The sequence below is a fragment of the Felis catus genome, chromosome E2, assembly GCF_018350175.1.
Source record: "Felis catus isolate Fca126 chromosome E2, F.catus_Fca126_mat1.0, whole genome shotgun sequence".
Taxonomy (NCBI): Eukaryota; Metazoa; Chordata; class Mammalia; order Carnivora; family Felidae; genus Felis; species Felis catus.
This window is the reverse complement of record NC_058382.1, coordinates 9,576,115-9,601,597: the sequence shown is the minus strand read 5'-3', so window position 1 is coordinate 9,601,597 and position 25,483 is coordinate 9,576,115. Positions and strand designations below refer to the sequence as shown.

Below are 25,483 nucleotides of genomic sequence, written 5' to 3'. Positions count from 1 at the left end.
AGGCAGGAGTCTAGAGTTCAAGGCAGGCGCGTCGGGAGAGCCTCGGACTCCGTGCCGGGGACACCTTGGGTTTTGAACACGCCGCCAAGCCCCTTTCTTTGGGGCCTCTTTTCTGGAGGCAGAGCGTCCCGCGATGCTGACGCCCCAGGTGCCGTCTTTGTCCCCTGGTCCGCTGTGACTTCAAATTGGTTTTTGTTCTAGAGCAGGGCCAGCCCGCTGCCCAGCTGACCTTGACCTGGGGTGGGGGCGGGTCTTGTTGCAGTTGGATGGTGACGACCTCCTGGATAACCCCGGGGAGGCCCAAAGTGCCTTCTATGAAGGTCCTGGGGTAAGTGACTCAGGGGTTCGGTGGGGGGCGGGGGGCGGGCTCTGAGTCACGGCCCGTGGTGACCCTGGAGGCGGCCGGCGGGAGGGAGGCCCTAACGGCAAGAGGGAAGGGGGTCACGTTCACCCCTGAGGCGCTTTGCCTGGAGGAGGGTGGGGGGGCCACAGGGGGTGGAGGTGAGACCGGGTGGGGTGGCCCTGGCTCTGCCCACCGGCTCCTCGGGAAGAAGGGGAGGGTCCCGGGTCGCTGGCTTTGGGGCCTCGGGTCAGTTGGGACAGAGCGGTTCTGGGGAGTTGAGGCAGAGGCCAGCTCTGGGGTTCACCAGGGGACACTCGTCTAGGGAGCAGACAGTGTGGGGGCCTGGGGGCCTGTCCCTGCTTAGCCGTGGTTGGGTGTCCCCCCGGGGAAGGGGGGTCGACTGACGCAGACCTCAGTCTCCATCTGGAAAATGGGGGCAGGGGTGCCAGGCACAGCCCAGAGTGGGGAGCGCAGTGGACGTTAATTAAGCACCTACTGTGTGCCTGACCATGCCACTTGACCTTCCCTCTTCTTCCTCTTCTGCTGCTTCTCCCTTCCTCCCCCCTTCCCACCCCCCCTTCGCCTCATCCCTCCCCCTCCTCCTCCTGTCTTCTCCCTCCTCCCTCTTGTCCTAACTGTCATTTATTAACACTTACTGTATGCTACCCAGCCCTTTCCGGTCATTTTTACTTAGTGCTCACGACAGCTGTGATAATATGTTCTGAATCATTTATCTTTCATAATATAAATGATTAATCTAGAACCTGACCAATAAACCTTTATTTGACCCTTTATAGACCCAGGAACAGTGACGAGCCTGGATTCTGACTTTGTGATTAGTCATGTTGCCATTCTTTTTAAGTTTCTTTTATCTATCTATCTATCTATCTATCTATCATCTATCTAGAGAGTAGGGGAGGGACAGAGAGAGAGGGAGAGAACCCCAAGCAGGCTCCGTGCTGTTAGCCCAGAGCCAGACACGGAGCTCAGTCTCACGAACCATGAGCTCCTGACCTGAGTCGCAATCAAGCGTCGGACGCTCAACCGACTGAGCCACCCAGGTGCCCCGTATCATCCTTTTTTCACACCCGTGAAGCCCCTGGTCCGGCTTCAAGCCCCCTGCGTGTGATGTCCGTGAAGGTCATGACCGTCCTAGGAGGCAGGTTTGGTTGTGGCCATTTAAGTGGTTAAGAACTCAGAACCGTCCGGGTCTGGGCTGGGGGCTGATCGGGAGCCACATCCTGCCAAGCAGTCCCCTCTCTCCGTCTGGGAAAGGAGGGTGGGGGCGCGCAACTCTCGCCTCTGCCACATTTGCTCAAATATCCGTGCGTGTCTCGATCGTACGTGCCTGGATCGCAATCCGGGACAGCGTGGAAGGCGCTGAAGATGCGTCCGACTCAGCACGGCCGGCCCAGAGTAAGGCCCCCGACGGTAGCTGCCGCTGTCCCTAACGAACACAACCCCGGTCTTCGATCCGGAAGCTTTGGGGGCCGGGCGTGTTTCAGAACTCCGGGTCCTCTCAGGGCTTCCGGGAAAGGGCTGCGGGACGTCACGTGACACGCTCGCTCCCCTCTCCACGGTCCGCCTCCGGAAGGGTCACGTCACGTGGGCAAATTGTGGCTCTCCCCGAGAGCGCCGTAATCCCTTTTGGTCAGGGTTTGCTACCAAAAGGGTTAGGAGGGCGTTGGCGGCCTTCGGGGCGCTTCTGAGCGTGGGAGCTGCACGTAGAGGTTTTATGGGCCTTTATGGCTCCTTCGAGAAGAGTTTTCATTCCGTTCCGCTGACGCGTGCAGATGGGGAGAGCGAGGCCGGAGAAAGCAAGCCCCGGGTTGCACGGCAGAGCCCGGCGGAGGCTGGGATTCGAACGTAGGTGGCGGCCACGTCCAGGTGAAGCGTTCTCTCTGGCCGCGCCGGCACCCGGTGCCCTGTGCGTCAGCCCTGCCCCGCGCCAGCCCCTTGTTAACCTCTGTTCTTCCCTTCCCACCTCGCCCGGCCTCCAGCTCCACGTGCAAGAAGCTTCTGGCAACCACTTGAGCCCGGAGCCCACGCAGCCGGCCCCCAGCGTGGACCTAGACTTCCTGGAAGATGCCATCCTGGGCTCGCCTGCTGCGGGGGGCGGCGGCGGGGGCGGAGGGGGCGCCGACCAGCCCTGCGACATCCTCCAGCAGAGCCTCCAAGAGGCCAACATCACTGAGCAGACCCTCGAGGCCGAGGCCGAGCTGGACCTGGGCCCCTTCCAGCTGCCCACCCTGCAGCCCGCGGACGGCGGGGCGGGCCCGGCGGGGGCCGGAGGGGCCGCGGCCGTGGCCGCTGGGCCCCAGGCCCTGTTCCCGGGGGGCACCGACCTGCTGGGGCTGCAGGCCCCCCCCGCCGTGCTGACCCACCAGGCCCTGGTGCCGCCCCAGGACGTGGTCAACAAAGCGCTGAGCGTCCAGCCCTTCCTGCAGCCCGTGGGCCTGGGCAATGTGACCCTCCAGCCCATCCCGGGCCTCCAGGGCCTGCCCAACGGCAGCCCTGGGGGCGCCGCGGCGGCCACGCTCGGCCTGGCGCCCATCCAGGTGGTGGGCCAGCCGGTCATGGCACTCAACCCGCCCACCTCCCAGCTCCTGGCCAAGCAAGTGCCCGTCAGCGGCTACCTGGCCTCGGCGGCCGGCCCCTCGGAGCCGGTGACCCTGGCGTCGGCCGGCGTCTCGCCCCAGGGGGCGGGCCTGGTCATTCAGAAGAACCTCCCCACCGCCGTGGCCACCACGCTCAACGGGAACTCGGTGTTCGGAGGGGCCGGGGCCGCCCCCGCAGCGGCCGGCGGGGCGCCCTCGGCGGCCCCCGGCCTCGGCACGTCGCCGCTGGTCCCGGCGCCCAACGTGATCCTGCATCGCACGCCCACGCCCATCCAGCCCAAGCCCGCCGGCGTGCTGCCCCCCAAGCTCTACCAGCTCACCCCCAAGCCGTTTGCCCCCGCGGGCGCCACGCTCACCATCCAGGGCGAGGCGGGGGGCCTCCCGCAGCCGCCCAAGGCCCCCCAGAACCTGACTTTCATGGCAGCGGGCAAGGCCGGCCAGAACGTGGTGCTGTCGGGCTTCCCGGCGCCGGCCCTGCAGGCCAACGTCTTCAAGCAGCCTCCGGCCACCACGACGGGGGCCGCCCCGCCTCAGCCGCCCGGGGCCCTGAGCAAGCCCATGAGCGTCCACCTCTTGAATCAGGGCAGCAGCATCGTCATCCCCGCCCAGCACATGCTGCCGGGCCAGAACCAGTTCCTGCTGCCGGGGGCGCCCGCCGTCCAGCTGCCCCAGACGCTGTCGGCCCTGCCCACCAACGTCGGCGGGCAGATCCTGGCGGCCGCGGCCCCCCACGCGGGCGGACAGCTCATCGCAAACCCCATCCTCACCAACCAGAACCTGGCGGGCCCGCTGAGCCTGGGCCCCGTGCTGGCCCCCCACTCGGGGGCCCACAGCGCCGCCCACATCCTCTCGGCCGCCCCCATCCAGGTGGGCCAGCCGGCGCTCTTCCAGATGCCCGTGTCGCTGGCCGCGGGCAGCCTGCCCACGCAGAGCCAGCCGGCGCCCACGGGCCCCGCGGCCACCACCGTCCTCCAGGGGGTCACCCTGCCTCCCAGCGCCGTGGCCATGCTCAACGCCCCCGACGGGCTGGTGCAGCCGGCCCCCCCGGCCGCCACCGGGGAGGCCGCGCCCGTCCTCGCGGTGCAGACGGCCCCCCAGGCGCCACCGGCCGCCAGCACACCACTGCCTTTGGGCCTCCAGCAGCCACCGGCGCAGCAGCCCCCCCCCCAGGCCCCCGCCCCTCAGGCCGCCGCCCCGCCTCAGGCCACCACCCCCCAGCCCAGCCCAGGCCTGGCGTCCAGCCCAGAGAAGATCGTCCTGGGACAGCCACCCTCTGCCGCCACCGCGGCCATCCTCACTCAGGACTCCCTGCAGATGTTCCTGCCGCAGGTAAGTGGCCGGGGAGGGGTGCGGACAGGGGGTGTGTGCTGCGGGGAGGGGCCGGGAGCTGGAGCTCAAGGTGTGTGTGTGCGGGGGGGGGGGGGGGGGAGGCAGCGACTGGGGGTGGGGGGCGTCTGGTGGGCTTGGGAGGGCGTCTCAGAGCGGCACTCCCTGCTCCCGGTGATGCGGGCTGTCCCCTCGGGGACGAGGAGGGGGAAAGACGAGGAGGGGGACTGACTGGCGGACAGGCTGACTGTCTGCTCTCCTGCTGGAGGGGATGAGAATCAGAGAGAGCCGGGCAAGACACAGACAGACAGATGGGCAGACAGACAGATGGGGCGGGAGGCCGCGGGCGAGGTGGAGCCGGAGGACTGACGGGACCTGAGCGAAACGAACTTGCTGGGGTAGCAGGCCCCCTGGTGCCCGGACCCCGGGGTCCGAGCCGCCCCGGCCTCTCGGTGCCCCTGCGCCCGGTCCCCACCACCCCCTGCTCTGGGACGTTGGGGAGGCCGGGATCTTGGGGTGGGGAGGCTGCGGGGGCCGTGGGGTGACCTTCTGACCCTGTGCGGGCTGCCCATTTCAGGAGAGGAGCCAGCAGCCCCTCTCCGCAGACGGCCCCCACCTCTCCGTGCCCGCCTCGGTCATAGTCAGCGCCCCGCCTCCCGCCCAAGACCCAGCCCCGACCACCCCCACCGCCAAAGGAGCTGGCCTCGGCCCTCAGGCCCCCGACAGCCAGGCTTCCCCGGCGCCGGCCCCCCAGGTAGATGAACCCCAGCAGCCTCCGCCCCAGCTCAGACCGAGCCTTGCCCCTGCAAACCCCTCCTTCCTGCTCCCCCCCTCCCCCTCGCTCTGGCTGCCCTGCCTGCCTCTGTGTCTCGCTGGCTTGGGAAAGGTGTCCCTTCGCTCCCCAGATCTTTCCTGATGGTCTCCTGGCAGCCGTGGACTCCTAGGACCAGAGCCAGGCCTGGGGGAGCCCACACCGTAGGCAGGGACACGGGGTGCACACGGCAGGCATCTTTCCTACAGTGACCATTTTCGCCTCCGGAGGAGTAACACGGTCAGGGGGTTCGCATCTCAAAAGATAACCGGAGATGTAGTTTGAAAAGCCCTTTCTCCTGAGCCACGGATTCCCGCCCTGCCTCCCCGGGGCGGTGCTGGGCATCCTTGTCCACGCGTGGACAGGCAAGGCGGCGCCTGGATTCTTTTCTTCCCACTTCGTACAAAAAAAGCAAGAGCACACTCCGCATTGCGGTGTTGCACCTTCTCTCGTTCAGGGACTCATCTCGGAGACGTTGCTTCATTCTTTCGCGGACCGCGCCGTTCTCCGCCGTGCCGACGGGCTGGCATTTGTTTAACTGGTCCTTGTTGCTGAGCAGCTAGGTCCTTTCCAGCCTTTGGCTGTGAGGAACCGAGCGGCAAAGCATCACCGTCTGTACGTCCCTTTGCGGGGCGGGTTCTCAAAACAGGAAAGCGCCGGGTCTGTCCCAGGCGTCTGTGGTTGTGACGGGGTGGCGCCAGATCGCCCTCTGTGGAGTATCAGTCGGGGCACCCTTTAACAGCGGTATGTCGTCTGTGCCCGTTTCTGCACGGCCTCAGCAGCGTATTGAACTTGGCCCGCCTGCCGGGTGAAAGGCAGCTTCTCGCCTTGTTTCGGTTTGCGTTTCTGACCACGAGACCGGGCAGGTGTTCGTAGACGTAGAGCTGTTTGTGCTTCCCGTCGAATCGCCTGCTCGTACCCCTTGCCAGTGAAAATTTGGGTTCCTGGCCATTTTCTTGTTGGTTTGTAGCAACTCTTTACATATGAGGAACGTTGGCCTTTGCCTCAACGCGAGCCATCAGCACGTGGGAGTGGTTTTCTGGCGCCGATGTTGTACTCGCTCAAGAAGGACTCGTGGCTAGGTCGGCGAGCATAGGCAAGGGGAGGAGGAGGAGATAACGTCAGCAAGGTGAGGGTGGCAGAAAGCATCGTGGCCTTTGGCCTTAGACCACCACGATTTCACTCTCAGGTTCTGCTGCTTGCCCCGTGACCTTCAGCAACCAGTTTCTTCCTTCCTGAAACAGCTGTTTGGGGAACGAGGGCGCTTAATAGGTGGCCGGCCTTGTGCTGACCCAGAGCAAAGCCCTGTACCCGCTGAGCCTCGGTTTCCTCTTGCGCAAAATGGGAACCATAGGTGCTCACGGGTCTGTTAGGAGTAAACGAGCTACCATAGGCTTAGCCCAGAGTAAGCAGGCGGTAGGTGTCCGCCATTTATCTTTTTTTTTTTTTTTTTATTGTCCCCGTTGGGGGAGAGCGGGATCCGGTCCAGAGTCACGGTCTAGGAGGACACGAGACCAAGGTGGGTGGGATCCGGCCATGTCTGCATCGAGAGGAGAAGCAGAAGGGGGGGAGGGGACAAAAGGCCAGGAGGCGCCCGGCGTGGGAGCAACTCACGCTGCGAGCAGTGCTTCTGGAGCGGGCCAGACACAGGCCTTCCAGCAAGCAGCTTCCATGGTCCGCCGTTCCAAGGGGTTCGGAGGCTCTCCTCCGAGCGCTGTGGGTGCCACGGCACACACTTGCCGTGAGCAGTCATTCCAGTTTACCTAGTACCGAGGACGTTCTTAGAAGGCAGGACTTTTTTATTTTGTTTTATCTTATTTTACTTTATTTTTAATGTTTATTTTTGAGAGAGAGACAGAGACAGAGAGACAGAGAGAGACAGAGAGAGACAGAGTGCAAGCAGGGCAGGGGCAGAGAGAGAGAGGGAGACACAGAATCCGAAGCAGGCTCCGGGCTCCGAGCCGTCAGCACAGAGCCCGACGCGGGGCTCGAACTCACGAGCCGCGAGATTACGACCTGAGCCGAAACTGGACGCTCAACCGACGGAGCCACCCAGGCGCCCCAGGACTTCGTCATTTTAAAACTGAGACCGTCCCGGGCAAACCAGGACGCGTTTGGTCACCCTCCTTACTCCTCACGACCTTCCCCAGCCACATGGTCTCAAGCCATAGCCCGCTCCCTCCGCAGCCCAGCCCGCCCTGGCCCTTGCCTGGTTCGTGTTTCTCCGTAGCACTTCCGGCCGTGTGACCGACTGTCTAGTGTCCTTGTTTACACGGTTCTGGCCATACTGTAAACTCCACGAGGGCAGAGAGTTTTGTGCGTTGTCTCTTTGCCGTATCCCCAGTGGCCAGAACAGTGCCAGGCACACAGCCGACCCTCAGTGAGCCTGTATTGAATAAGCCAACGGAGGAAATCATTTATTGAAGAAACGAAACACACGTACGAAACAGCCCCGCCGGTGCTGGCTCTGTGCCGAGTACGCCCCAGTGGACTCAAAGGGAGAGAACGTTCCGGGAGGAGGCGCAGTTCAGCCGCAGGTGACACAGCCTGCTAGATGAAAGCATTGAAGGCAACGGGCTGCCCGTGAGGAGGCCGGCGAGGGTCCTGCTCTAGGCTAAGTGAGCAGGAACAGCCTCTGGGGGGAGGAAGTATTTGAGCTGAGGCCCGAAGAAGGAGAAGTTGTGGGGAAATAGCATGTGCAAAGGCCCTGAGGCCAGGGCCAACTTGGGATGCCAAGGAATGGAAAGTAGGCTGGAGTGGGGGGGGTGAGGGGTGGAGCGAGATAGGGTCGGAGAGTTCGGCGGTGCCTCGTGGGCCAATGAGTTGGGCCCTGGCAGTCACGGGGCCATGGCCTTGTCTGATTATACGATTTTCAGTGATCCTTCTGGCTTCCACTGGAGAGTGGTTTGGCGGGCCACGTGAATGGAGGTCCAGAGATCCTCATGGGACAAGGACAAGGACAGTGCTTCCAAGGGGTGGTCACAGTGATGGTGGAGGCAAGTAGACAGGTTCAGGGGACGGTGTGGAGCTCGCTTCGGGATCAGAGGCACAAGGAGGAGGGCATTATGGGAATAACTTCGTGAACGATACCATTTCTCTTACGGTGAGACCTTGGATTGTGACTAACTTGTCCTGGGAGCGTCCCTCGCAGGCCCTTGTGTTAGCGGGCATGTCTAATAAATTGTAACTTGCTAGGCGAGCGAGGTCTCGCAGCCCGGGTCGTAGGGGACGCCGCACGCCCCACGATCCCAACTGAGCCTGTGGTTCTTGAAATTCACTCTGCTCTACGAGTGCTTTGGATTACAAGCATGTTTCCGGGACGAATTACGCTCGCACACCAAGGTTTTCCCGCGCTTCTGCGTGCTGTTCCGGACGCTTTACAAGCCTTATCTCCTTGAAACCTCCCTCGGGTAGGCGGTGTTATTATCCCCCATTTTACAGGTGAGGAAGCAGAGGCACAGGGCGAGGCAGTCAGTCGCTTGCCCGCGGTTCCCCAGCTGGTAGGGCCTGGATTCGAACCCTGACGGTTTGTTGCCAGAAACGCCCGAGGGATGCAGGAAGCCAGAGCCGAGCGTGAATCGCGGCTCTGCTTCGCGTCGGGGGCTCCGAGGTGGTGCTCCTCGTCGACTGCTCCGCGTCGGTGGGCATGAGGCCACCGGCCTCACGGGCGCTCGGCACGGAGCAGGCATTCGGGGAGCGGACAGGCGGGCGAGCGGACGGACTGAAGCATGAAGGCAACACAGAAACGTCAGCCGGGTCCCGACTTGCGATACGCGTGCACGCTCGTGTGCCAGGCCCGCCCCCAGGCTGGAAGGCTGCCGTCAGGTGGTTCTTTCGTGCGGCCCCCGTCCCCCGGGCACCTGCTTCGTGGCCAGCCTTCCGCAGGGACGTCCGGGTGAGGGGATTGATTTTGTCGTCGATACCCCGGCTCTTGAAACTGTCCCTTGAGGGGGCTGTATCTTCGGGGGGGGGGGGGGAACGCTGACCATCCCGCTCAGGGAGCGCAAAGCCTCCCGTGTATTGTTTATAGCGGGCTCTGGGAAAAAAAAAAAAAAAAAAGCCACCACCCTTGTCGCCGTTATTCAACAAGCGTTACTCGCGTGTGGTTGAAAAAATGCAGTTTGGGGCGCCTGGGTGGCTCCGTCGGCTGGGCATCCGGCTTCGGCGCGGGTCGCGATCTCGCGGGCCGTGAGTTCGAGCCCCGCGTCGGGCTCTGTGCTGACAGCTCGGAGCCCGGAGCCTGTTTCGGGTTCTGTGTCTCCCTCTCTCTGCCTCTCCCCTGCTCGCTCTCTCTCTCTCTCTCTCTCTCGCTCTCTCTCTCTCAAAATAAACTTAAAAAAAAAATACAGCTTACAAAGAAAAAAGGGTATATGGTTAATTTCAGCAACTCTTCCTTTTCGTGGGATTTCTGGCCCTTTCCGCATATAGACACCCCCCCCCCCCCCCCCGGCAGTTTCTTTGTAGAGTGCCATCTTGTGGCGTCATAGGGCAGGCACCGCAGACATTTGAGGCTGGGTCGTTCTTCATCGTGGGGGGCCGTCCCGTGCACTGTGGCGCGTGGGGTAACGTCCCCGGCCTCCGCCTCCTTGTTGCCAAGAACACCCCTTCTCCAGTTGGGACAACCATGGAGATCTGCAGGGGTTGCCGTGTGTCGCTTGGGGAACCGAATCACCTGGGCTGGGAACCGCCCCTGTGCACTTGGCCAGCATCCCTCGTTGTGTGAACTTGGACCCAGGGAGATGCGAGAGCCCGTGTGCGTGCAAGGTGGGCACCTACTTTCCCTTTGCGTTTACACACAGAAGCGCCCCGTCCTGTTCTGTATCTTGCTTTGCCCGTTCGGCGATACCTCTCGGACCCCTGACTTGCAGACTTTTATTTATTTTTTTTAATGTTTCTTTATCTTCGAGAGGGAGAGAGAGACAGAACATGAGCAGGGGAGAGGCCGAGAGAGAGAGAGAGAGAGAGAGAGAGAGAGAGAGAGAATCCGAAGCAGGCCCCAGGCTCCGAGCTGTCAGCACAGAGCCCAACGCGGGGCTCGAACTCACGGACCGCGAGATCGTGACCTGAGCCGAAACCAAGAGTCAGACACTCAACCGACTGAGCCACCGAGGCGCCCCCTAAAGATTGTATTTTTAAGTAATCTCTGCACCCAACTTGGGGCTCAAACTCACAGCCCCGAGATCAAGAGCCACACGCTCTCCTGAGTGAGCCAGCCAGGTGCCCCTCCTCCGTTCTTTTTAAATTTTTTTTTTTAACGTTTTATTTATTTTTGAGACAGAGAGAGACAGAACATGAACGGGGGAGGGTCAGAGAGAGGGAGACACAGAATCCGAAACAGGCTCCAGGCTCTGAGCTGTCGGCCCAGAGCCCGATGCGGGGCTCGAACTCACGGACCGTGAGATCGTGACCTGAGCCGAAGTCGGCCGCTTAACCGACCAAGCCACCCAGGCGCCCCTCATCAGTTTCTTTTTAAATGCTGGTCACAACCCCACTAAAATGACCGGGCTGGTCACAACCATTAACCAACAGGCACTGGGTGTGGTTTGAAAACCACCGTCCAGGAGAACAGCCGTGGGGCAGTCATCAGGCGTGGGGACTCTGGAAACCCCACCCTGCCCCTTACAAGGCTGCGACCCTAGCCAGGTGACTGACTTCTCTGTGCCTCAGCTTCCTTCCCTGTAAGACAAGGGTGATGATAAGAGCATCTGCGTCACAGGGTTGTGGTGAGGAGTAAGTTCATACGCGTTAAAACGCTCAAACGGGGTCGGGCGTGTTGAAAATGCCACAAGGTGAAATGCCCCGGGCGGACGCCCCGTAAAGGGCCAGTAGTAACCATTTGGGGCCTTGCGCTCTCTGTCGCGGCCCCAGAGCGCACGGAAACGAGTGAGCGCGGCCGTGTTGCAATAAAACTTTATTTATGGACACTGAACTTTGAATTTCCTATTATCGTCACCAGTCACAAAATATTCTCCTCCTGACTTCTATGCCACCATCTAAAAATGTAAAAAACAAAAAAAAAACACACACACACAACAAGCCTCTTCTTAGCTTGTGGGCTATATACGGAATGATAGGCCAGGCTGGCCCCGTCGGCCCGTGGGCTGCAGTGCCCCGTAGTTTCGTTATTTATTGACGTGGTTCCCTGTTGGAGAGAATAGGGAAGGTGGCTTCCTGGGCAAACAGCGCTTCTATAAATACACCGGTACCCAGGCTTTGCACGGTGGTGTGAAAATGCCTGCAGGGTACGTTTCTAGAAATGGAACCTCGAGATCAGAGAGTGGATGCGCTTCCCAGGCATTTTATGGAAGGCGTTGAAGCAATTGTGCCTTCGTGGGCTTTTGCCCGTGAAGCCTCCTCCGGTGGCTCCTGGCCAGGCCGCGGGATGTTCCGAATTCGGCACGAATGCCGTCTGCATCTGGGCAGTGGGGCTCTCCTGGCGAACGGTCCCCTCGTGTGGTAGTTTTTTGAAACATGACCGGAAGACTCCTTTCGTGCCGATTTCGAGAACTTCTTAAAACACGGAAAAGAACGAAGAAGGAAGATAAGTCCGTGCAGGGGCCGCCGGTAACATTTGGGGGGGGGGGGTGTCGTAACGTTTTCTTTCAGCCCGGTCTTCTCCCCCAACCCATTTCAGACATTTTTTAATTCGGGGGCGACTGGGTGGCTCCGTCGGTTTCGCGTCTTGATTCTTGATTTCGGCTCAGGTCACAATCTCACGGTTTGCGTGAGTTCGAGCCCCTCGTCGGGCTCTGCGCTGATGGCTCGGAGCCTGGAGCCTGCTTCCGATTCTGTGTCTCCCTCTCTCTCTGCCCCTCCCCTGCTCGCTGTGCCCCTCACTCTCTCAAAAAACAAACTAAAAAATAAATAAAACATTTCTAATTTTTAGCGTTAGGCGTTCTGTGCACGTGGCCCAATCATCCAAAAGCAGTTCTTAGTGTTTTAAAGCCCCACCCCAGGCCTACCTTCCCAACCCACCGGCCCCTGCAGGAAACCACAATTCCTTATTTGGCCTATAGACTTCCCTGTTCCGCGCGTGTGCGGCCGGGGTTACGGGTGGCTTTACGTTTCTCCTCCGTCTCCGACCGCCCAGAAGGTAGCACATTCTAGGCCCGTCTTGGCGGCGGGCGGAGAGTTTCCTGGATCCCTTGGTGCAGCTGGACAGTGTTCCTCCGTATTCTTCCGCAGGGATGGAGGTGAAAATGGGTCCACAGGGCGCTTTTGGTGTGCATTTCTCTGGTTACAAGCGAGGTTGAGCATCTCTCGAAATAGATGAGCCTCTGTGTTTCCTTTTCTGTGCACTGTCTGATCATGCCCTTTGCCCCTCGTTCTCACTGGTTGTTAGTGATTTCTGGAGGCTGATGGCATATGCTCTGAATTGCAACTGTTTCCCCCCCGTGTTATCATTTGGTTTTTTTGACTTGGTTGGGGAGTGGGGGGGGGGTGCTGTGTTTGTCTGTATACATATATTTTTTTCATTTTTAATGTTTATTTTTGAGAGGGAAAGAGACAGAGTACAAGCAGGGGAGAAGCAGAGAGAGAGAGAGAGAGACACGGAATCCGAGGCAGGCTCCAGGCTCTGAGCTGTCGGCACAGAGCCCGACGCGGGGCCCGAACTCACGCGAGATCACGTGAGATCACGCGAGATCATGACCTGAGCCGAAGTCCGACGCTCAACCGACTGAGCCACCCAGGCGCCCCTGTATTTGTCTGTATTTTTAATGAGTAGGGGACGAGTTTTTTTTGTTATTTTTACACTTGATCTTAGCCAAAAGGCCGAGAAGCGATATTTTAATTGTTATTTTTAAATGTTGAAAAAGGATTTGAAACATACAGCAACGTTCTAGGAACTGTAGAGAACCCATGGGTGCTCTTTGCTCTGTAACAGGATGTATTAGTTATCTGTTGCTGCGTAACAAATTGGCCCCCCACACTGAGCAGCTTTAACCAATAAGCATTAACTTACCTCGCATAGTTCGTGAGGACTGGGAATCTGGAAGCAGCTTAGCTGGAATCTGCTGGCTCACGGCCTCTCATGAGGAGGTCAGTTAGGGCTGCCGTTATCTGAAGGTTTGTCGGGGCGGGAGACTATGCTTCCAAGGGGGGCGCGCTCACGCCCCCCTGGCAGATGGCCTCAGCTTCTCCCCACACAGCCCTCTCCAAGGGGCACCTCAAAACCCACTCCAAGGTTTGCTTCCCCCAAAGTAAATGATCCACCAGAGAGTCCCGGGACGAAAGCTGCGGTCTTTTCTAGAACTGCATCTTGGAAATGGTATATGCCCATCTCCGCCAAATCTATTGGTCCCAGAGACTAACCCCGGGACGAGACCCAGGGTGGGAGGAGACCGAATAATGAGGAGGGAGGTGGGCATCGGTGGGGGCCACCTCGGAAGCTTGGCTGCCGCCCCGATGTACCCGTCGGCAGCGTGCTATGTTCTCTTTATCCTCCGTTCTCTCGAGGTGTATCCGTTTTTATGCTGAAGCATATGCGTCTCAGTCGCAGACATTCTCTTTTCCTCCTTAATGCCTCAGCCTTCGAGAACAAGAGTGTTCTCTGACTTGACCGCCGCCCGGTTACCAAATGCAGCAAATTGAGCATTGAGACAGAACCATTGTCCATGGTGCATAATTTATGTAGCCAGTTGTCCAGCGGTCAGGTAATATGTTCCTCTCCTTAATTCCCTCAGCTTGCCGGCCGTCGTCTGGCCACCTCGCTCAGCTTCCCGCCTCACTTACTTGGGCTTCTCGAACCTGCTCTGGCCACGTGGGTTGTTTTCCCCGGTTCTCCGTTGTAAATACTCCCCCAACCATTCAGCAAGTGCCTGAATGGTTCCCGTCCCAGATTCCTAGAGGGCGGCGTACCAGGTCAAAGTCATGACCCTTTCAAAGTCCCCAGGCCAGGGGGCCCACCCGGGCGACAACCTCACCGGCCCCGTGTGAGAGCCGAGGGCCTCTCGGATCTCTCCTTAGAGGTCGCAAGCCTTCGGGGAGGTGTGGATTGATTGGTTTGGGGTGGGGGGGCTTTCGGTTTGAACGGCGAGACGTTCTTCAGGGCCAGCCTCGGAAGGGTCCAGGGCGTTGGAGCCTTGACATCATGAGTCGGCCCACGTTGGGGGCTCAAGGCAGAGAGCCCCGGCTTTGGAGCCTGGTAGCACGGGTGGCCTCGGGAAGTCCCCTGAGCCCTCTGAGCCCGAATCCTTCCCCATCAACTGGGAAGTCACGGGGCGGGGGTGAGGCAGGGGGACTCGGGACCAGCCCGTCTCGGCTCCCTGACCTCCGTTTCCCCCCGCGTGAAGTGGTTTCAGTGTCTTCTCTGCTTTCAGGCCCGTGGAGGGACCACGCGTAAGTGGTTGCAGGTGGCCGTCTGTGCATACGTCAGTGTGGGCTGTCCCCGGGGTGTGGACCCCGTGACAGCAGAAGGGGGCCAGCCCGGGGGCGGGCACACAGCTGGTGCTCACGGGTTAGACGGGGGCTGCCGGGGTCGTGATTCCGGGTGGCGGGGGGGGGGGGGGGGAAGGGGACAGCGCAGAGGCGCTCAGTCGGAGGTGTGTTTTAGGCCAGGTCACCGTGTACGTGTAACAGACCCGCGCGCCCGGACCGCGTGTGCCCGTCTGAGAGACACAAACACACAGGCACACGCGCACGTGGCCCCCCGGGCGGGCCCGCAGCCACGGCGACACAGGCACACGGGGGCAGAGGTCGCGGACACTTAGAGGGACCACGGCTCTGGGCCGGCGTCCAGAGGGACCTGGCCCTGACCCTCAGTTGCCACCCTCGTCCTGGGCGCTCTGGGGCCCCCAGCCCCCCGTATCGGTGCTGGTGTCTGTGTTCCCGGCTCAGCCGGACGGCCAGGCCCCTCGGGGCTGGCGGCGGCTGGGATGCCGCCCCTGTCCGGCCGCCTCCTTCCCCTTTGCTGCTCTGCTCGCGCTCCCTGGCCCCCCTGCCTCCCCGCTGGGCAGCTGGTGTGGTGCCCCCGCCGCCCGCCCGCCGTCACCATTGCTTTCTCCGCTGCTGCCCCCGAACCCTGCAGAGCTCACCCGCGTGTGGGGGGAGGGGGGAGGGGACCTCCAGGGAGGGGGTGAGATCAGAGGAAAAGGGACCGAAGTGGGGTGGGGGCAGGTGGAGGGGTGGGGTCGGGGGACCCGTAGGCGGGTGGAGCGGGCTGTTCGAAACGAGGGGCGGGAAGGAGAAGCCGTGCCGAGTCCTTTCCCTCGAGACAAGGGGTGGCTCAGGAGGAGGTCGTTTGGTGGGGGCGGCTGGGGTGCCCAGCGCACTGGGGCAGCGGGAGCCAAGGTTGGTTCTGACCCCCGCCCCCTCCCCTCTCCCTCCCTCCCCCTGCCCAGATCCCGGCAGCGGCTCCACTCAAGGGCCCAGGCCCCTCCTCGTCCCCGTCACTACCTCACCAGGCCCCTCTGGGAGACAGCCCCCACCTGCCCTCCCCACATCCCGCCAGGCCCCCGTCCCGCCCGCCCTCCCGCCCCCACTCCCGCCCGCCCTCCCAGCCCCAGAGCTTGTCCCGCCCGCCCTCAGAGCCCACCCTGCACCCTTGCCCCCCGCCCCAGGCGCCCCCGACTCTGCCCGGCATCTTTGTCATCCAGAACCAGCTGGGGGTCCCGCCACCGGCCGGCACCCCGGCCCCCACGGCCCCAGGCCCCCCCCAGCCCCCGCTGCGCCCCCCCTCCCAGCCCCCGGAGGGGCCGCTGCCCCCGGCTCCCCACCTCCCGCCCGCCTCGGCCCCCTCTGTCGTGGCCTCCACGGACGCGTCCGCCAGGCTGCAGGCCCCGACACCGCCTGACTTCCAGCTGCAGTTCCCGCCCGGCCAGGGGCCCCACAAGTCCCCCACGCCCCCTCCGGCCCTCCACCTGGTCCCTGAGCCCGCAGCGCCCCCCCCACCGCCTCCTCGGACCTTCCAGATGGTGACCACCCCCTTCCCGGCGCTGCCCCAGCCGAAGGCTCTGCTCGAGAGATTTCACCAGGTAATCGGAGGCAGGGACCAGCCCCGCCGCCCACCCCGCGAGCCCTGGCCTCCCCGCACAGTCTTGACGGGGAGACCCTCCCCAGCCCTGGCGCCCGGCCGCCGCCACCCCTAGGTGCCACCTACCCCTCAACCACCTGTCCCCTGTCCTCAGGTGCCGTCCGGAATCATTCTCCAGAACAAGGCCGGGGGGGCCCCCGCCGCCCCGCAGACCTCCGCCAGCCTGGGGCCCCTCGCCAGCCCCACCGCCTCGGTGCTGGTCAGTGGGCAGGCCCCATCCGGGACCCCCACCGCCCCCAGCCATCCCCCTGCCCCGGCACCCATGGCCACCACAGGTAGGGGAGAGGTAGCCCCACGCAGGAGAAACGGGGGGGGGGCTGAAGGCGGGTGGGCAGGGGGGGGGTGCGGGCCGGGGCAGAGCTGTGGGTGCGTGAACCAAGGGGTCACCCGGGACAGGGAAGGTGCAGGAGGAAGGGCTGTCTCCCCCGATCCGAGGGGGCACTCAGTTCAGGGCTAGAACCAGAGGAAAGTGGGCACGGGCTTGGGGGTCACAACGTGGAGGGGCCTTTGTGCCAGTGACCCCTGAGCCCGGTCTGCCCCCACCCCCACCCCCAGGCCTCCCTCCTCTGCTTCCTGCCGAGAGCAAAGCTTTTGCCAGCAACCTCCCGACCCTGAGCGTGGCCAAGGCCGCCGCGGCTGGGCCGGGGAAGTCTTCTGGGCTGCAGGTAAGGGGCCACCAGAGTGGGGGGCGCTCTAGGGCCAAAGCAGCGTCACGGGGGAACCGGGAAAGGGTCCGGCGGGACAGAGGAGGCCAAGCGACAGGTGCCCAGTCTGGGCGGTGGGTCAAACACCAGGTCAGCCCGGTGGGCGCCTGTGAGAGCACGAGACGGACGGAGAGCCACAGACCCCGAGACAGCGTGATGACAGGAGTGATGGCCCGAGTGGGTCCCAGGGGGCGGCAGCCGGGAGAGGTTGAGGCTGGAGGAGGAGGGAAGGGTCGGGGAGTCGTGCCATGGGGGGGCCAGACTGGAGGGGGGCAGAGCAGTGTGGGGGAGACTGAGGCAGAGACGGTCTGCAGGAAGTGCAGGGCGGAGGGGGGAGGAGGGAAGGCAAGAACACAGCCGGTGGAGGGACCAGGGTGCCAGTGTCTGGGAAGGCCTCGGAGGCCAGATCGCCGCCGGTGGCCAAGAGGGAAGTGGGGGCCACTCCGGACAGTCAGCAGGGTCAGGGGGAGGCCGATACCCACGCTGGAGAAGGGGCGGGAGAGAGCCAGGCAGGTTCGGGGTGACAGGCGGCACGTCCCGTCCCAGGCCCGGGACCCCATCGCGGGGGGTCGGGCGGGGGGGCATGGGCCCGCTCACCTTTGCCAAGGGCCAGGTAGAAAGGGGGTCCGGGCGCCGAGGGCAGGCCTCTCTGTGCCGATACCTCTCACCCGCCGGTCTCCTTCTGCAGTTCGAGAGCAAGTCGAGGAAGCCCCCCACCCTTCAGCCCAGCAAAGAAGCCTGGTGAGTTGCCGCCCCGCACCCCACCCCCAGCCTTCCCCGAGGCTGGGGAGCAGGCTGTGGGGACCACCCTTCCGAAGGGGTTAGTTGTGTGATTTGGGGCAATAGGATTCCCCCGCAGACCCTCGGTTTCCTCTCTAGAAAATGGGGTGGGAGTCGTAGCGATCACAGGGCAACGGGTGTGGGTTCCTGGACGCTGGTAAGACGGGCGGGGGTTCGAGGGAAGAGGTGGATGGGAGTCCAGGTTGGTGCGTAGATCGTTGTGGGTCCGCGGGGCTGTTCGGATGGTGTTGGGGTGGACGATGGGGGGCCTGGATGGGTGTGGGGGTGGACAGATGGACATTTGGGTGGGCAGGGGGTCTGGGCGGGCGATGGGTAGACCTCGGGTGCTGGCCTGCATGCTCTCTCTTGTCTGTCCCCCCCCCCCCCCCCCCCGGCAAGTGTTTATCCCACGGGCCCAGCCCTGTGCTGGATTCTGAAAACACAGGAGAGACAGTCACACCATAAAGCGATATAAGTCATCGCTACGGGCTGTGGTAGAAAACAGTCCTGGAGAGAACTGGATCCTACCCGCCCACCTCCCTCCCCCCCCTTCCCAGGGTTGCGGTTGGGACTGAGGCAGACTGGGGACATGCTGACCCCTGGTGGCAGGAGACGGTAGAACAGTAGAGCCTGGGAGGATGCGCTCCAAGCCCTGGCATCCGGCTCCCAGCCCTGCCTCTCCCTCGCCCCGAGTCCCCTGGGTGGAGGAAGGTCACTCCTCTGGGCCTCGAGTCCTTCATCTGTAGAGTGGGGACAGTGAGCGCGCCTACTCCCTTGGGCTGTTGCCAGAGTCCGTGAGACAGAACGAGGCTGCTCAGCACGCATTAGGACATTTCCCCGGGTGTGGGCACTGGGGAGCCCGGGGCTCGGGGCCAGGACCTGGTTTCTCCCGGCCTCACCACCAGCTCTGTGTGTGTGTGTGTGTGTGTGTGTGTGTGTGTGTGCGCGCGCGCGCGCGTGTGCCTGTGCGTGTGTGCCGTCTCTCCCCACCCCACCCCACCCCCCAGTTTCCTGGAACATTTGCACAAACATCAGGGCTCCGTCCTGCACCCTGACTACAAGACAGCCTTCCCCTCCTTCGAGGATGCCCTGCATCGCCTCCTGCCCTACCACGTCTACCAGGGTGCCCTCCCCTCCCCCAACGACTACCACAAAGGTGAGCCCCCCCCCCCCGCCCCCCACCCGGGACTCTCCCTACCTGGTCTCTAGCGTGGGGAGGGGCGTGGGGAGGATCAGCGCGAGCCCCGCCCCCCCAGCGTCTGTGCCTCTGGACCTCGTCTCTTCTTCCTTAGTGGATGAGGAGTTTCAGACGGTCTCCACGCAGCTGCTGAAACGCACCCAGGCCATGCTCAATAAATACCGCCTTCTGCTCCTGGAGGAGTCCCGGGTAGGGTGCTGTCTGTCCCCCTTCCTCCCCGGGAGAGACCCCGCCCTTTTCCCCTTGCCCCCCCCCCCCTCTGGGCAGGGTGGAGGGAGGGAGGGAGGCTGGTGGTCAGATCCCAAGAAGGACAGTTTGGAATCTGCTCCCAGCCTTCTGGGTTTGCCCCCCCCCCCGGGCCCTCCCCCTCCTGGCTGCTATTCTCTCTTCTCCCCCCTCAGAGGGTGAGCCCCTCAGCGGAGATGGTCATGATCGACCGAATGTTCATTCAGGAGGAGAAGACCACTCTTGCCTTGGACAAACAGCTGGCCAAGGAGAAGCCCGGTGGGTGGGGAGGGGAGGGGAGGGGAGGGAGGGGGAGGGCGAGGTGCCCCCCAACTGGTGCCCCTAGCCTGGAGTTAGACGGGGGCTGGGGAGGAAGAGAGGTGCGTGGCCTTACCTTCCTCCGCCACTAGGAGGCGCCCGAGCCTCGCCTCCGCGCAGTGCCTGGCTCTAGCCCGACCTGCGGGCTCTGAGACCAGAGAGAAGGGGGTTCGTTTCCTTCATCACTGTGTGTCGGTTGCACTCTATCCTGGCAGAGAGGGGACCCCCCCCCCGCAGCCACCAGGAGATAGAAAAAGCGGGGGAGCAGAGCCAGGACTAGGGTGAAGTCAGCAAGGCGGCCGACTCCTGCTTGCACAGCAGAGGGACTTGGGAATGGCAGGGGGCGTCGTAGCCACCCGTGTGTCCGTCCTGAGGGTCTGATGAGCCGCGGCCTCAGCCCGCGGCCCGGCGGCTGGTGGCCGCGGGCTGCCTCGCTGCACCGGGGCTCCCCCTGGCCGCGCCCTTCGCGGGCGCCTCGCGCCTCTCCTAACCCCCGCGCGCTTTCTCCGCCCCCGGGTTTTGCAGACGAGTACGTGTCTTCCTCGCGCTCTCTTGGCCTCCCCATCGCCGCCTCTTCCGAGGGACATCGGCTCCCCGGCCACGGCCCACCGCCGGCCTCGGCGTCCGGGGCCCCCGCCCAGCCCCCTCTGCACCTGCCCACCAAGCTGGTGATTCGGCACGGAGGGGCGGGTGGCTCGCCTTCCGTGACCTGGGCTCGGGCGTCCTCCTCCCTGTCCTCCTCCTCCTCCTCTTCCGCCGCCTCCTCCCTGGACGCCGACGAGGACGGCCCGATGCCCTCCCGCAACCGCCCTCCCATCAAGACCTACGAGGCCCGCAGCCGCATCGGCCTCAAGCTCAAGATCAAGCAGGAAGCCGGGCTCAGCAAGGTGGTCCACAACACGGCCCTGGACCCTGTGCACCAGCCGCCGCCCCCCGCCGCCCTCAAGGCAGCCGAGCCCCCGCCCCGGCCGCCGCCGCCGCCGCCGCCGCCCCCGCCGGCCACCGGCCAGATGAACGGCACGGTGGACCACCCGCCGCCGGCGGCCACCGACCGCAAGCCGGCGGCGGCCCTGGCCCCGCACTGCCCGCGGCTGCCCCTGCGGAAGACGTATCGCGAGAACGTGGAGGCCCCGGGCAGCGGGGCGGGGGAGGGGGCCGGGGCCGGCAGAGCCCGGGGCGGCAGCCCGGCGCCGCCGCCGCCGCCGCCGCCGCCGCCGCCCGCCAAAGTGGACGAGGCCACCAGCGGGCTCATCCGCGAGCTGGCCGCGGTGGAGGACGAGCTGTACCAGCGCATGCTGAAGGGGGCCCCGCCGGAGCCCGCGGCCAGCGGCGGGCAGGGCAGCGGCAGCCGCGATCCCGCCTGGGAGGCGCCTCCCGCCAAGCGGCGCAAGTCCGAGTCGCCCGACGTGGACCAGGCCAGCTTCTCCAGCGACAGCCCGCAGGACGACACGCTCACGGAGCACCTCCAGAGCGCCATCGACAGCATCCTGAACCTCCAGCAGGCCCCGGGTCGGACACCTGCACCCCCGTACCCCCACGCCGCCCCGACGGCCGTCGCGCCCGCCTCCCCGTCGCCGCTGCACAGGCCCGAGGCCTACCCGCCCTCCAGTCACAACGGCGGCCTCGGCGCCAGGACGTTGAACAGATAACACCGGGCTGGTCTTCCCTTCCCCTGTCCCGCCTCCCCAGGTCCGCGCGGACGCCGGGGTGGGGGGGGGGCCCGGCCGGGCGTCTGACCTCAGCCTCCTGGGGGGGGGGGGGACACGAGCCGCCGGGGATCCCCCGACAGTTTTTCTTGCCTAAGTTATTTGAGTCACAAAGGCCCCCTCCCCCACTTCCCGCGCCAGCCGGGCTTGTTGGGTGTGGGGTCGGGGGACTTCGGGGAGGGGGCTGTGATGTAAAATGCCCCCCCCTGCCAAAGGTGGGGGCGATCCCAGTGTTTCGTCATTTCCTATTTCTTCCCGCTTTCCTGCCACGCTCTGCCCCACCGTCGGGGGGTGGGGGTGGGGGTGGGGGGCACGTGTGCGTTTGCCGGGGATGCAGGTACCCTGGTTGCTCCCCACGCGTGTCCCCGGACTGGGCTCGTCCGCGTGGCTTCACGGACCCACGCGCCGAGGGCGCTCAAAGCTGGGGGGGGGGGGCTGGGGGAGGGGGGTCCCTGCCAGCCTCGCTCAGCCCTTCTCTCTCTCTCTCTCTAGCGCCCCCCACAGGCTGTAAGAAGAACCACAGGGCAGGGCGGGCGTCAGCCAGCGTGGGGGGGGGGGGGCCCTCTCGCAGGGCTGTGCCCGCGGGCGCCGTGTCACATCCACGTGTGTGCGTCCAGCTCCGTGTCCTGTGTCCCCCCCCCCGTGTGTGTGCTCGAGTGAGCAAGAGAGAGAGAGAGAGAGAGATTTTGAACCCTCCCGTCCCTCGACTTAAAATCCGAGCACCTCCCAAACAGGAAACCGGGGTCTCCCTCCCACCCCTCCACCCCGCCCCCCACCCCCACCCCAGCCAGTCTTCCCAATGTTCTTCCTGCCGCCAGCCACCCGCGCCAGATTTTGAAATCTCGGACACAGAACTAGTACTGTAAGATAAATTTTTTTGTACTGTATTTATTGTGTATAACGATTTTTTTAAAGGAGAATTCTGTACATTTAGAACTCTTGTAAATTAAAAAACTGATCCTTTTTTTAAAACTGTACCGACTCCGCCTCGGCCCCATTGCTTTTGGGTCTTTGTTGGGGGGCGGGGGGAGGGCGGGGGGAGTGTGGTTTGAAGTCTAGGGGGTGGGTCCGGACCTGAGCGGGGAAGGGGATCGCGAGGGCTCGATTCCACGTATATTTGCTGAACGCCTGTGGGGTGCCTGTTCTAGGCACAGGGGTGCGGGCGGCCGAGCAGGGCCGAGACAGAAGCCCCTACCTGGGGGAGAAGCGGAGAAGGCCGACGGAAAGAGTTAAACCAAACACGGGTGATTCTTACCGTTCCCCCCGTGAAGTTCCGTGGTCTCCGCGAAGGCCGAATCCGCGAATACTGAAGTGCCCCTCCTGGAGGAAACAGGAGGTTAGCTTCCTACCAACCATCAGTCACAACATTTTCCTAAGCTGCTGGATACGTGTATTTCTGTAAAGACGTGTTGTTCGTATATGTCGTTGATCCGTCCGCATCGGGCTCCTGGCCAACAGCGCTGTGACTCAGGCCTGAACGAAGCTTCGCTGACACCCGGCCGGTCTGCGTAAGGCACATCCCGGCCTTCTGGCGCTTAGGAACGCCGGACAGCCCTGCACCAGGGCGCCTTCCACCGCGACGTCGCCGACGAAAACCCAAAAACGTGAAAACATGGCACCAAACAACTTGAAAAGGACCCCTGTCGGGACGAGAGCTGACACCAGAGGGCGGGGCGTTGGCTTTGCTCAACCTTCGCCGGAAACTACGCGTGCTGGACGACTCCCGTGTTTTGCCGGTCCGCGTCTGTCTGCGAGTTTTGGGGGTGGGGGGTACCGGTAAATTTTAACAAGCGGATGACGTCACAGACAGGGCATCCGGAAACAATGAGGATCGCCTGTAAATGCGTGCAGCGTCAGAGGAAGAACAGTCGAGCGGTGCGTGCTAGGGTCCTGGGGCCACCATAACACCAAGTACCACAAATTGGGTGGCTTCAAAGAGCAGACATTTGTTCTTTCCCGTTCTGGAGGCTGCATGTCCCACGCCAAGGCGCCGGCAGCACCATGGCGTGGGGGTCCTAACTTGACCTTCCGGCTGATGGTTCTCCCAGGTGTTCTAGCCTTGGGGCTAACCAGCCCCGGTGTCTCCTAAAAGGAGACCGTAACCATATTGGAAGACGGCCAACCTTTCCCCAGTGTGGCCTCGTCTTCACTTGCTTACATCTGCAAAGATCCTGTCTCCCAATAAGGTCACGTTCACAGGTGCTGGGGGCGGGGACATCGGCACAGCTTGGCGGGGGGGGGGGGGGGGGGGGGGGGGAGGGGGGACACAATTCCTAAGACGGGGTAGAGGAATGGACAAGGCTGGTCCGGTCCTAGGACGCCTTTGTGTGAATGAGAAAACGGCGCCCCTTTCTTCTGGGCACTGAGGTTCTGTTTTGTTTTGTGTTTGTGTTTGTTTTAATTAATTAATTGATTTTGAGAGAGAATTAGGAGGGGAGGGGCAGGAAAAGAGGGAGAGAGAATGCCAAGCCGGGTCCGCGCTGTCCGCGCAGAGCCCCCACAACGGCTGGAACCCACAAACTGAGTTCATGGCCTGCGCCCCAAATCAAGAGGTGGAGGCTTAACGGACTGAGCCACCCAGGAGGTGCCCCCTGGGCACTGAGTTTTGAAGAGCAGACGGTGAGCTGGACTCCAGCCCCCGCTCGCCCATTGGGTGAGTGCTTTGTGCAGTGGGCAACCTGTGGAACTGCACGTTAAGACCCTCAGGATCGGTGGGAAAGGAAAACTCCTTTGAGGAGGGGATATTTGAACAGAGGCATACATGAAATGGTGGAGGGAGCCACAGTGAGATCTTGGGGGGAAAGCACCCAAGGCAGAAAGGCTCTGAGGCCGGAACACGCCTGGAGGGTTAACAGACTTGCAGGGAGGCCGGCCCACGTGGCTGGAATCTTGGAGGGTGAGAGAGGGAGGGAGGGAAGGAGACGTGAGATCCGAGGGAACCCAGCGGGGCCTGTGGTGTAGAACCCTGTGCTTCATGGCGATGATTTTGCCGAGCCAGGGGGAGCCAAGGCCAAGGTCCTAAGCAGAGGGCTGTGAGCGGACTTGGGATTCCTGGGCGCCCTCTGGCGGCCGTGGAGGGAACAGATGGGGCGACCGCGGAAACGGAGCCCAGCCCGCAGGCCCAGGTGCCCAGGGCGCGTCTGGACCAGGGTGATGCGCCCAGTTTCTCCTCAGGCCCTTGGGGGTGTTTGTGGCGGGGGAAGCGGATATGTGGGGGTCTCAGGAAAGAGAGACGACCCCCTCTCCCCCCCACTGCTAGCTGTCTACTTCCCCACGTGCGAAATAAAGCACCGAAGAACACGGTTCTTAACATCCTTGGAACCCTGCACGCTCCGGGCTGCGCCAAAAAAGTTTGGGGCGATTTCCGCGGAAGTTCTGGAAGGTTGGCTGCATGCGGCCCGACCGGGGATGATTAACGTTTCTGGAACACTTCAAGGGCACTGTTTCGAGCCCTTCCCCCCGGGATATTTTATTTAGGCCTCCCAGAAGCCCCAGTGTGGGGATTGATAGCCCCAGCTCACGGGTGAATAAACTGAGGCCCCCGAGGGGTGCAGGAGATGGCAGGCTGGGCCGCACGCCAGGCGTTCTGGCTGCAAGCCCACGAACTTGGCCTCTGCACACCCAGCTTCCCCGGGAGCTGGGGGCGGGCAGCAAGGCCTTCCCAAGAGGACCGTGCCGGAACCAGAGCCCCCCACCCGCCGGGGGAGGAGATCAAAACTGATCTCAGCTCCTGCAAAGCTAGCCCCCCGGGGACCACACTTCACTTGCTCCCAGATCCCAGAAGGAGCAGAAGCGGCTCGGTGGGTGCCTGTGGCGTCTCCTTTTCCACAGCTGAAGCATCTGGAAAAAGACAGAGGCCCAGAACACCTCCCTCGGGGTCCAAGACGCCCCAAAGCTCATCACTAACTCCCAGCCTTGCTGGCCTCCTTCTCCAACTGTTGTTGTTTTTAATGTAATTGTGGTGAAACGTGCATAATGTGAAATTTACCACTTTAACAGTTTCCGGGTTTTTTTCTTTTCTTTTCTTTTTTGCCGTGTATTTATTTTTGAGAGACAGAGCGTGAGCAGGGGAGGGGCAGAGAGAGGGGGAGACACAGAATCCGAAGCAGGCTCTGAGCTGTCAGCCCAGAGCCCGACACGGGGCTCGAACTCACAGAGTTGTGAGATCAGGCCCTGAGCCGAAATCAAGAGTCAGTGGCTCCTCGGACTGAGCCCCCCGGGGGGCCGCACTCTGTGCTTTTTGATCTCACTTCTCTGGGACTCGACGGTCTCATCTGTCAAATGGGGCTGGCAATACCCACTCCTCACAGGAAATGCTCGGGAATAGTGAAAGATTAACTCAACCAACGTTTGCTGAGTCCGTGTGGTGTTTCGGGGCCTGTGCTAACCTGGGGACACGGCGGGAAGCCACCCAACGGGAAA

General features: G+C 62.9%; 1 protein-coding gene and 2 long non-coding RNA genes across 7 annotated transcripts in view; 2 read left to right on the top strand and 1 right to left on the bottom strand.

The window, feature by feature from the left end:
- The window catches only part of BICRA (BRD4 interacting chromatin remodeling complex associated protein), a 79,724-nt gene extending 58,720 nt beyond the window's left edge, over positions 1 to 21,004 (top strand). The window contains exons 5-15 of one of the 4 annotated variants that reach the window (XM_023245881.2): positions 263 to 328; positions 2,344 to 4,290; positions 4,865 to 5,041; positions 15,439 to 16,071; positions 16,225 to 16,405; positions 16,686 to 16,795; positions 17,523 to 17,575; positions 18,622 to 18,770; positions 18,907 to 19,001; positions 19,214 to 19,316; positions 19,881 to 21,004. In XM_023245881.2, the coding sequence (XP_023101649.2) occupies positions 263 to 328; positions 2,344 to 4,290; positions 4,865 to 5,041; positions 15,439 to 16,071; positions 16,225 to 16,405; positions 16,686 to 16,795; positions 17,523 to 17,575; positions 18,622 to 18,770; positions 18,907 to 19,001; positions 19,214 to 19,316; positions 19,881 to 21,004 (4,638 nt within the window). Of the gene's footprint in view, positions 1 to 262; positions 329 to 496; positions 4,291 to 4,864; positions 5,042 to 15,438; positions 16,072 to 16,224; positions 16,406 to 16,685; positions 16,796 to 17,522; positions 17,576 to 18,621; positions 18,771 to 18,906; positions 19,002 to 19,213; positions 19,317 to 19,880 lie in introns of those variants that run through there. The other 3 variants (XM_045045563.1, XM_045045562.1, XM_045045564.1) reach the window with 3 other exon arrangements.
- On the bottom strand, positions 16,978 to 18,982 carry LOC123382184. Of its 2 annotated transcripts, XR_006590169.1 has the most exons (3): positions 18,813 to 18,982; positions 17,432 to 17,883; positions 16,978 to 17,048 (listed from the first exon to the last, which is right to left on the bottom strand). It is a non-coding gene; the product is annotated as an uncharacterized LOC123382184 (long non-coding RNA). The 2 variants fall into 2 exon arrangements; XR_006590170.1 differs by having other exon boundaries at positions 16,978 to 17,516.
- A 1,150-nt stretch (positions 21,005 to 22,154) lies between the features above and the next one.
- Positions 22,155 to 25,057, top strand: LOC109494748. Its single transcript, XR_006590168.1, has 2 exons — positions 22,155 to 23,260; positions 23,554 to 25,057. It is a non-coding gene; the product is annotated as an uncharacterized LOC109494748 (long non-coding RNA).
- The last annotated feature ends 426 nt before the right edge of the window (positions 25,058 to 25,483 follow it).